This window comes from Echinops telfairi, unplaced genomic scaffold, assembly GCF_000313985.2.
Source record: "Echinops telfairi isolate 266 unplaced genomic scaffold, ASM31398v2 ScPeMD7_23;HRSCAF=83, whole genome shotgun sequence".
Lineage (NCBI taxonomy): Eukaryota > Metazoa > Chordata > Mammalia > Afrosoricida > Tenrecidae > Echinops > Echinops telfairi.
In genome coordinates, this window is record NW_022103920.1 from 28,005,197 (window position 1) to 28,016,929 (window position 11,733).

The window sequence follows — 11,733 nt, forward strand, 5'->3', positions numbered from 1 at the left end:
AGGATGAGAAAAGTTGAATTTTGGAAACACTTGTTTATATTTTGGATATGAATCCCAGTCAAATTTTCACTAAGAACAAATCATGAGGAAACTGATAAACGTAGCAAGAGTAGATTATGGGACGAAGGTATGTTATAACAAGCTCTAGCTTGTTCAAAATGGTCTTGCTAATTATCTTTTCCTCAATTTATTTTGCTTATGTAAGCATCTCTTCGTTTTCTTTCTGTTTGCTCTTTCAATGCTTAGGAAATTTTCTTGCTCCTCATTTTAGTTTCATGTATATAAAAAACATAACAGGGAATAATTATTTTAGAAAAAAATTCCTGTGCACCTGGCAAAGAAGAGCGTTTGCCTTTAGGACTCTTAAAAGTACATGCACGGTCTTTGTTAGAAGTCCCATAAACGTGTTTCTGCTTCCTCCGTTTCCTTTCATCCTCCTTGTAATAACAGATTAGTATTATTTTATACTTCTTATAATTTAGTTGATTACTAATGTGGCAAAAAGTTTACTTTCCACTGATAATAAAGGTAAGGCTTTTTATGTAGGACATTCATTCCAGTTTAATTTTTTTCCTCTTAGAAGGAACATAAATACGGAGTGATATACCTGACCAAGTTAAATATGTATCAGTAGAGACTTAGTCTTGTATGTACGTTAGAACATACTAATAGTTGAATAACATACTAATAATGATTTTTACTAATAGTTCCTTACCTTGCTATATATTATTAGAATCATCTGGGGAGTTTAATATTTATCTTAACCTTAATATCCAGTGCTTGTGATACAACTGAATAAAAATTTTACTGAATGAGTAAATAAATGTATCCAAGAATTACAGTACCTAATAACATACACTTTAAAAACCTATCTTTACATGCATAGTCTGTCTGAGACAAGCATTGCAACTATGATAAACATTTGTTAAAGATGCAAATAATATTGCCATGCCATTTTATAATTCAGAAGTTTCATGGAATGATTTAGATTGTCCATATTTCTTTAAAATATTTATTATACAGTTGAGATTACTGTATATTAATATACCTTCTTATAAAAAGTAAATTCACACTAATTCCATATCATTGTTTAAAAATGAATGTGGCTCTTCAATATTTATGTGTATTCAGTGTGCAGACAACATTCATAAACTTTGAATCTCTTCTTTGTTCATTTCCATTTTTTCATCATTCCTTCTATGCAGGAATATTCTAAGTTCTACATGACTGACTTGCAAGTTAAATTTTATAACTTATTTGTAAGATGGCATGGTTGCCTTATGAATTTACTTTGTGGGATTTAATAGATGCAAAGAATTTGCAGAATTTGAATGGTTCACTTATTAAAACTGCTGAATTTTTCAAAAAATAAAACCAGCAGACATATATCCCAGGAATTTGACCTTGTTATTAAATCACAGACTTTGTTTACATGCTGTTATGGAAAAGGTTTTACTTCCCATTTGCTCAAAGTCATTCTTTAAAGAAGAAATTAGTCATTAAGTCATAAGAAAACTAACAGCAGGAAAAGTTGAACTGATTGATTATGATCTCCTGGTAATGTGACTTCAACAATTTAGCTACTGATTTATTTCAAGATACTTTGCTTCCATGTGTCAAATTTTCTAAAATACTCTGTTACAAGAACACGTATGCTCAGTACATTTATTTTTCTACAGTTAGCCTTAGTTTGTTTGCAGAATTAGAGAATGCAATTTCAAATGTTAAGAAGCATGCCGTTATCACTATGAAATACAGAAATAACACTTACTTACCTGTGTATTGAAATTTAAGATTTTGCCCAGGCCTTTCTCAGAGTCTATGGGACATCCACTTGAATGTGTTAAGTGTGCATCTTAAAATTATGACCGTTCCTACTTGTAACACACACAAACAGAAACATCTGTGCAGAACTCAGTTTTATCTATAAAGATATTATTCAAGCGATTATAGCATTGTAAAATGAAACAGTCTGAATACTTGAAATTAGAAATGGTTGAACTGACATTGTAGTAAATACAATTATTTGTTATTAAAAATTATTCTGACATTTAATGCTTTGGGAAAATGTTCATAATGTAAAAGGCACAACAAAATGGCATGTAAAGCGTGATGCCAGTGTATATGTTCATAGGCAAATACTGATCGAAGAAGATATATACTTTAAGAAAATATTTTATAGTACGTGCATTCTTTAAAGAATTCTTTAGGTTATGATAAGATTGTTGATTTTTAATTTTTGTATATAATCTAAAGTGAGCATGTAGTGCCTCTGTTTGGAAATAGGAAGTGTATTTTAATACTTGAAAAGTTTTAAGTATGTGGTTTTCCTGAGTTTACACTAAGTTATACTAGAGTAGTAACAACTTCGACATCTCCGTGGTGAGTAATGGGCAGGTTTCTCTACTGTGAGTTGGCTGAAGGGACTGTGCTCCGTGTGGTTATTCTCAGAGCAGACTGGAGCGGGAGCTCCTCTCTGGGATACCTGCATCTTCTGGGAATGGGAAAGAGACATGGTGGCACAGTTTCTCTCTCTCAGAGCTTCTTCTCAGAAGCTGCGCACTTTCAGTCCTATTTCAGTTGTGAAAGTAGTCACGTGGCCTGGTCTTTGGTCATTGAGACACAAAATATAATCCTCTGGTAGCAAAGAGCAGTTAAGCTCCGTACAGAAGCATCATAATTTTAACAAAGAATACAATTTACTAAATCTCCATCATACCTTCTTTTTTGAATTCTTTAAGTATAAAATACTGACTGCCAAGTATAGCTGTGTACGCTAACCTTGGCTTTGTCCAGGCCCAGCTTAGGCAGCAAAATGACTTCTTTGCTTTTGAAAGCATGAAAGAGGCTCTTCATCGGGCAGATTTGCCCTATGAAATGTGTCATTTGATTGGTTGACTTTACTTGTATAGATAGTGATTGTCGATCAAGTAGAATGAAATTATTGACTTCAGCTTTTCTCCATATATTGCAATACTGCTTCTTCATGAGTTATAATCATCGTCATTTTCTGTATACTCAAACTGAATCCGTGCTGAAGGTGTGTGGATTACACTCTCTAGTGTATGTGTGCTCTTCGTCAGCAAATGCTTCAAGTTAGACTTCAGCAGCAGTGCTTTCAGGGCGTCCTCGCTGTCAGTGAATTTCAGCAGGGTCCTTCATCTGCATATGGCCGTGCTCAGTGGGCCTCCTCTTTAGATGCTGCTAAATACCTTCTGAAGAACCGTCCCACATGCCTGCCAGGTCTTGGTATATTGGCCATCTCCTTAATTTTTGCCACTGCTACAAGGTATGCCTCATAGTTATTATCATTTGCATATCTTTTCCCTGACTTGCCGGGTTCTAAAGATTCTGTTGGGTTATATGTAAGTTCCTGTGTAGCTGCCAGTATTAATTGGTTTCTGTCATGAGAACACCTCCTCATTGCCAGAATCCGTGAACTTACCTTTTTATTATGTTTGACTTTTTCCGTCTTCTTGAATCCATCTTCTTCAGGGCCTTTCATGACTCTTGGTTCGGATTTTCCTCTACTTCTGCCCTCCCTTCTCCCGTGCATGCATGGTTCCTCTCTTTTTCTTCTCCAGGACCAACCATCTTGATTTCTGTTGGTGACTCAACCACGGACAGTGTTAATAGACTGTGGTGCATGCTGGTGGTCAAAACTGAAGGAAATGCTGAGTTAGTGAAAATAAGGATGTTATTTTTCCCATCTACATTGAGGGACTGTCTGAAGTCTACCTACACTCAGGGATCTAAGGACATCAGCTTAAATCAGTGGTTCTCAACCTTCCTAGTGCCACAACCCTTTCATACAGTTCCTCATGTGGTGACCACCCCCCAACCATAAAATTATTTTCTTTGCTACTTCATAACTAATTTTGCTACTGTTATGAATCAGGCGACCCCTGTGAAAGGGTCATCCAACCCCCAAAGGGGTCACGACCCACAGGTTGAAAACTGCTGCTTAAGTCCTCCTATAAAGACCTACATTTTCTTTTTTCAAAAAATTTAAGTTAGAATTTTTAATAAATTGTCATAAAGGGGAAAAACATGCTTACCATAGTGAATGATGGGAGGAGTGTAGAGTGGAAACCCAAAGCCCATTTGTAGGCCACTGGATATTCCCCTTGCTGAGGGGTCTTGGGGAGGAGAAGAGCCAGACAGGGTGCGATATAGCAATGATGAAATATACAACTTTCCTCTAGCTCCTAAATGCTTCCTCCCTCCCACCACCCCCCACCCCCCACTATCATGATCCGAATTCTACCTTGCAGCTCTGGCTAGACCAGAGGATGTACACTGGTACAGATAGGAACTGGAAATAACAGGGAATCCAGGGTGGATGATCCCTTCATGACCAGTGGTGTGAGTGGCAATAATGGGAGCGTAGAGGGAGAGTGGGTTGGAAAGGGGGAACCGATTACAAGGATCTACATGTGACCTCCTCCCTGAGGAATGGACAACAGAAAAGTGGGTGAAGGTAGACGTTGGAGAGGGCAAGATATGACAAAATAATAATTTATAATTATCAAGGGCTCATGAGGGAGGAGGGAGCAGGGAGGGAGGGGAAAAAATGAGGACCTAATGCCAGGGGCTTAAGTAGAGAGCGGGTGTTTTGAGAATGATGAGGGCGGTGAATGTACAGGTGTGCTTTGTGCAATTGATGTGTGGATTGTGGTGGGAGTCGTGTGAGCCCCTAATAAAATGATTAAAATTATATATATATATATATGAAATGTACAACACAATCTCTGATCTTAAAAATTAGGGCCTAAAATAAGACAATGGTGGGGGGGGGAGGCAATCTCCTAAATTTCCAAATAAGATTACTTACACCCCCTAGTAAGTAAATATTTTTAAAATAATTTTAACGTAAGTATCCATTTATTAATGATTTTTTTACCATGTCCCAGCACATATACAAAGTCCCTGGTGCCATGAGTTTTTTGATTGTTTGTTTTAACTTTTTATTATGAATTATGTGAAGGTTTACAGATAAAAATCATCAGCCAGCAATTCATACACATTTCGTTTCAACTCATCCATTTAGATCATCTCAGTATGTCATCACTTAATCCCATGTCTCCTTGTGCTTCCTGTTGCCAGTCCTCCTCTCTCCTAACTCTCTGAACTTTGTGGCTGCATAAAATTTTTTTAACTGAAATGGTTGTTTATTCTATTACAGAACTGAGTTCAATTCCACTCCTGAACAAGTGATAAAGGGCTGTATTCTCAGGGATCCACCTACCCCTATCCAACCAGTAAACCTGGTGTCTTTTACGATTTTTGAGTTGTGTTCTACTTTTGTTTTTTCTTACTCTGTCCAGGACCTTGTAATAGCATCTTTTTCAGAGCAATTGGTAGTGATAGCCAGGTACCATCTAGTTCTCCTAGGGTTGTGGACACTGATGTTTACATGGCCAATTGGTTGGTCTAAGTGTTTCCATATATTTCCATTTTTTATCATTATCTTTCTTCCACACTAAGAACAATAGTTGAACCTTAGATGGCTGCTCGCAAGCTCATTAAGAACCCAATCAATACTTGCCCAAGTAGTATGTAGAACATTGTCTTCAGGAGCTATGTTAAGCTAATTGATCCTGGTAAAGGACCTCTATTTTCCATTGGTTACTGTCATTTCCACCTGCATGTCTGACCATATTGCAGTTGTCATCATTTAAATGATGGCACCACCTTCCATTGAAATGAGAAACTGGATGCATTATAGAATTCCACTCTTATGCACGTAGTTTATCACCAACTTTCTTCAGTGTATTCTCCAGAATGTTTCTTAAATACCACTCCACCTGCTCCCAGTCTAACCAAGTGATAGTGTGGTTAGTTGCCATCTAGCCAGCTCCATGTCTTGGTGTGTCCCCAACAGAGTGAAACACTGCCCAGTCCTGTGCCAGCCTTGTAATTGTTGCTGTGCTTCATCCCCTTGTTGCAAGCACAGTGTCAGTCCGCCTTGCTGAGGGCCTTCATCTATTTTGCTGAGCTTTACTTCAAGAATGATGTCCTCCTCCAAGGGCTCATCTCTCATAACAAGTCCTAAGTGTGTGAGCTGACCTCTCCTCACACTCACTTCTAAAGAGCATTCTGGCTATACTTCGTCCAAAACGGGTTTGTGTGTTCTTCTCATAGTACATGTGCCTTTATGATTTATTTGCCAACACCATATTGCAGTTCTAATACTGCATTCCTCATATAATCCAGCTTCTTGGATTATGTGCTCAATATACAGATTGATTAAGGATGGTAAAAGGATGTAATGCTGACATACACCTTTTCTGATTTTAAAATGCAGTATCCCCTTTGTTCTGCTTAAAAGACATTTTCTGACTTTAAACCACACATAATCCCCTTTTTCTGTTCCTCCGCTGCTTCATATAGTTTTCACTACCTGGTTTCTTTCTTTTTTTCCCCAGAAGTAGTCCGCCAGGCCCTTCTCTGCAGTCTTAACAATCTGGAAGCTCTGCCAGAACCTATCCTCCGCGGTAGCCTGCTGGTGTTGGAAGTTTGGTTGCTTTGCTCTTGGTATCCCTGCAATACACAAGGCCCCACAGTGTGACAGACTCATGAGTGATGGCCCAGTCTAGCAGATCCTCCACTTAAGCTTTCTTTCCTCATTTGTTAGGTGGATTTTTAAAATCCTACTTATACCACTTCTCAAGTAAACTTTCTAATACAGAAGTATGATTTCCACCTTTATTAAAATCCTTAAATAGCTTGGCATTATCAAAAAGATAGAACCTGATACCCTAGCATGCCACATACTTCCTTTAAAAGCCAGTTGAAACCAGCTTCCCTGTGTTTCCATAACTCTTGCTGTAGTCATACTTTGGTCACCTTCTATTCTTGTATTATTCACTTCATCTGGAAACACTACCTTTCATTTTGTAACTGGCAAACTTATTGTTGAAACTCAATATTCAACTCACGTATTATTATCACTCTAAAGCTTTTCTGATTTCCTCCTCCCACCATACTGTGCATTTGTTGGTGTCTTAACTAGAAATCGAGGTTTTAACATCTAGCTCACCCTAAAAGCCCAGTGCCATCTGACTGTTAGGAACTCCATATGAGGTTTCCAGGACTCTAATCTTTATGAGGGTAGGCAGATTCATCTCTCTCTCAAGGATCTGCTGAGAGGTTTGGGCCAGTGAACTTTGGGTTAGCTGTCCAATGCTTACCTGACAGCACCAGGGCTCCATCTAGCTCACAGAGGTAGTCACTTCACCGGAGACTTTATACAGTGCCAAGTTCACTATCTATACATAGTAAATACTCACATTCTGCATCAATCACTTCTCCTGTGTCTCTGAGCAGCTGCTATAATTGTATTTACAAGCCTCATCTTGATCCTTTGATCCTCAAGATGGGAGACTTGGTTTCCTTTGTATTCTTAATATTTATATCTGTCCTTAATATATGTTGCCTATTCCATAAATATTTTTGAAAGAATCTAATTTCATGAATAGGTTTTGAGTGAGTAACCTGCCTCTATTGGTGATTTTTGTTGTTTGTTTTCCCTATAGTGGTGATGAGTTCCTCAATTTCCTTCTGAAATTGAACAAACAGTGTGGCCATTTAATAACAGCCGTACAGAATATCATAACGGAGTTGCCTGTAAACTCTCACAAGGTATTCTGTAACATTTACTAAGGGAAAAACAGCATGACTATCAGGGAACCTTTCCAACAAGTTCATAAATATTCAGAAACAGTACTGATCTGGTTAAATTGTATCTATTCTTCCACAAAATTATGTAAAATCTGAATAAAGTCAATACGTTTATAAATACTGTGACATTACATACTAGTTACTTGGAAAACTTTGTTTCATAGCCCTCAAAAAGAAAATGAGTCAGATTAAAAATTAAATTGATCAGTGTATTAAACTTAATACTTGTTCTTAAATAAGAACCAAGTGAAAGCTGAAACAAAACAGTGTTTTATGGTGCTAAAAAAACAGATCACTATCAGATATTTAATGAACAAAATGTTTAAATAAAGTGTAAGTGACCTGTAAAAGTAAAATTATTTTATCGTTTTCATGTCGGTTAGTTTTAACTACTTGCCTATAGTAAAAGATTTTAAAGGTGCTTGTTTTCCTATAATTCGTATATAGCATTAATGTGAGAATCTTGTCATTTGTGAACCTTCATGAATTCATTTATCCAACAAAAATATTTAAGTACTTTCAGCAAACTGACTTGATTGTTGGTTTAGAATTACCGATTTTCTTTTGCCATCAAGATTTATCTTGAAAAAATGTTTTTAAATTACAAGTTAATGCTCAAAATGTTTTCTACTCTGTGTGGCTATTAATTTGTTAAACTTTTTTTCCGTTCTTTAAAATATGACTTCTGAAAATATTAACAGATAGTACTAGAATGGGCTTCTCCCCGGAATTTTACTTCTGTTTGTGAAGAACTGGTTACTAATGTTGAAGGTTTGAGTGAAGAGGTCTGCAGACTGAAAGACTTAATTCAGAAGGTATTTATTTAACATTAAAAAGGTAAAAAACTAAGAATCGCTTATAGCAATGTCTTAAACAATGAAGCTACTCTGATAAGAGAAACTTAAGCTCCCATTAGACAACTAGGGCAAAAGGGGTAATAATTGTTTTAAAGAATGTGGGCTTTAGTTTTATACTCATAAAAGAAGTGCCTACCTGGATTATAAAATAGTGACATTCTCTCTCTCTCTCTCTCTCTCTCTCTCTCTCTCGCTCTAAAAAGGGGAGAAAGCAAAATCTAAGTTCCTGAAATGGGAAACTTTGTTGAAGATGGGTAATAAAAAAGGAAAACACTTTCAGTCAACGAAACAACTCATTTATGAGCTTCCAAATCTGTTTAATTAAAGTTGGTATCTATAAAGCTTTGGATAAATAAATGGATGTGAGATTAGTTTATGCATTAAGTTTTAATAGCTCTATTTTTATAACCCTCAAGTCACTTAAATTAGCATTGTATCCAAAAAGTTATTCCCCTGCAAACAAACTTTATGCATGTTCTGGCTAATCTGTTATAATTGCTATTATTATATATATAATTAAAAGAGTCTTAAAGTGAGAAGAAAATTGAGACATAAATTCTACAAAAAAGCATTATAAATGAAGCAACTAAACAAAACACTCATGATTTCTGTAGAAAAGAGCTCTTTTTTCCAGAGAAAGGCAGTTAGAAGTTGTGTTATCTCTGATATTTATTCATTCAGCAAGCATTAAGGCAATAGTTTGCTACCCTCAAGAAAGCTAGCAACTGAATTTATCGGCAACACAGAATTTACAGCAGCGTTCGTCTTCGCCCATCTCGTCTGGAGAGATTGACAGAGTGTACTATTGATTTTACTTAACCTGGTGCTTTTTAAATAGACACCCAAGGAAATCTGGACTATTTCATATGAACACCTTTTCTGCATCACAAAGACACCCAATGGAACCATTTGATTTCTCCAAGATGAGTTAAACAGGCAGGGGGAGGGGAGACTTAGAGCGTTAATATAAAATTAATTTCAGGGAGAGAAATAGATTTTTCTTAAATTAAGGAACACTAGGGTCTGCCTTTGACTCTAAAACAATCCTATTTGATATCATAACATTTTAATGCTTAATTGTAAAGGAGAATTTTTCATTCCTTTAGCTAAATGGAAGACCTTCCTTCTGTAACTTTTCCTCCTTTTAATTCATACATTTCCTTGCAAGGGCTAACCTTGAAAACATGGTTACTGGTCTGTAATTATGGCAAGCCTTGATTTTGGAGTCAGTCACTGGATTAATTTTCTGGATTCTTTAACAAGTGGTAATCAACTTAATGAGATTTGATTCAGGGAATTTTAGAGCTTCCAGGTTTGGGGGTAAACTGCAATGCCTATTAACTTTTTTATACTTAAAAGTTTACCAGTAGTGGGTGATGGGGGATTTTTGTAAAACGAAGAAGAAAGAAACCTATGAGTTATCACAGACAAGTGTATGGAGGTGACAAAGAGAGAGGGTGGGAGAGGTCAAGGCTAGACTTTAACACCACATCGCTCTCTTTCAAACCAACACACTGACAGGCTCTTGTCAGAAAGGGTCATTCTCTGTAATTGGTTAATAAAAGGAATGACTGTCTCAGGATTCAGTAAATGGAGCATCAGTGTCAGAAAGGAATCTGTTGCTGAATGAAGCCATTTGGAAGTTAGACTAAGATTACAGTTAATAAGATTGACATTGGAGTTCTTTTTTGTGCTTTACATTTCAAATTTTGCAAGCTTTATTAATTAAATATTTACCCTGTAGATTTTAGAAGTGCCTGTTCCTACATTGGTGAAAGTATTTATATCACCACTCCAGCACAGGATGTTTTTAGTAAATAGCACTCAATAAATGTGCCTAACTCTCCTAATCCAAGATCTTTGGGTTTCTGTTCGTTCTCCCTTTCCTGACCTACCTTCTCAACGGCCATATTGTTCTCGTTCATTCTCTCTCTCTCTCTCTCTGTCTCTCTCTCTCTCTCTCTCTCTCACACACACACACACACACACACCATGCAAAAGCAGTGTAGGTGTTTAGGGGTCTAGGGGGAGTTTTTAGCAAGAAATTTCTATGTGTCATATTTAGAAACTCAATCATGTACTTTCATTGCTATAAAAGTGCTGAAGTGTCATGTAAGTGTCTATTGACCTTTGTTCCCACTGTTTTTAAGAAAAAGATTCAGGTTCTAGCATCAGAATCTCATCATCTAGTTTTTGCCAAACTTCATGTATTGTAAGTTTGCTTTAAAGTTGATTCATTTTTATAAGATCAATTAATAAAATATGTCAACTGTCCCTTCCCATATGTAAAAATAGAAAGTTAAGACTAACGTTAAAGGAACTTTATCATTATATAAAACACCATTTTAGAATGTGATAATGTATAAGTGCATTTACCGTAATGTTAATGTGGAACAAAAATTTGATATATTGGGATCCTGGTGAAAGATAAGGCTGTCTTTTAAAACCATGTGTTCACTTTAAGTCTTCTCTGGGAATCTTGAGGTGTCTGTTCTCTCAGTTAGTGAATTAACATTAATGTATTCTTAACAATAAAGGTTTTTAAACTTTTTTCTCTACTAAAAATTAGCTACAAAATGAACGGGAAAGTGATCCTACACATATACCCTTGGTGGAAGAAGTGTCGCCATGGAAGAGTAGACTTTTGAAGAGAACAGCTGTTACAGTATGTGGATTTGGGATTCTTCTTGGCATTTGCAAGCTAATGTTCCAGAGAAAATTACTGTAATTTTTAAAAGTAATACATGTAAATATTTTAAATTTATCTTGCTCAAACTATTAAACAAAAATTGCTTTTATCCATTTGTGCCACAATAGAACTTTACACTCTTTGCCAGTACTTCAGCAAAAAAAATTATGGTAGCATAAATAAGAATATTTTTCTTTAGAAAATGGTTTTGCATTTTTAGTTAGGTATATTTTGTTACATTTATGTTTATTTTGATCAAGCAATAACTTATAAGTAATTCTTTAGTTTGATTTTACTGTAAATCACATCTGAAATAAGTGTTTAATATTCTTTGCAATCTAAAGAGTATGTTCCAAATAAAGATATAACCAAACACTTATCCACATTTGTTTTCTGGGTTTGAATGCTTAGAACCATAGGCTCATAGGACAACTCAATCAGCATAACATAGTTCATACAAAAAAAGTCCTAGTGAAGTGAATAGCTCCTACATTCATTAAGCTT

At 36.1% G+C, this 11,733-nt stretch overlaps 1 protein-coding gene across 1 annotated transcript in view; it reads left to right on the forward strand.

The window, feature by feature from the left end:
- Positions 1 to 11,397, forward strand: part of ASZ1 (ankyrin repeat, SAM and basic leucine zipper domain containing 1) — a 63,944-nt gene extending 52,547 nt beyond the window's left edge. The window contains exons 11-13 of the mRNA XM_030885207.2: positions 7,539 to 7,644; positions 8,385 to 8,498; positions 11,110 to 11,397. Coding sequence (XP_030741067.2) covers positions 7,539 to 7,644; positions 8,385 to 8,498; positions 11,110 to 11,268 — 379 coding nt within the window. The 3' untranslated portion in view covers positions 11,269 to 11,397. The remainder of the gene's footprint in view (positions 1 to 7,538; positions 7,645 to 8,384; positions 8,499 to 11,109) is intronic.
- The last annotated feature ends 336 nt before the right edge of the window (positions 11,398 to 11,733 follow it).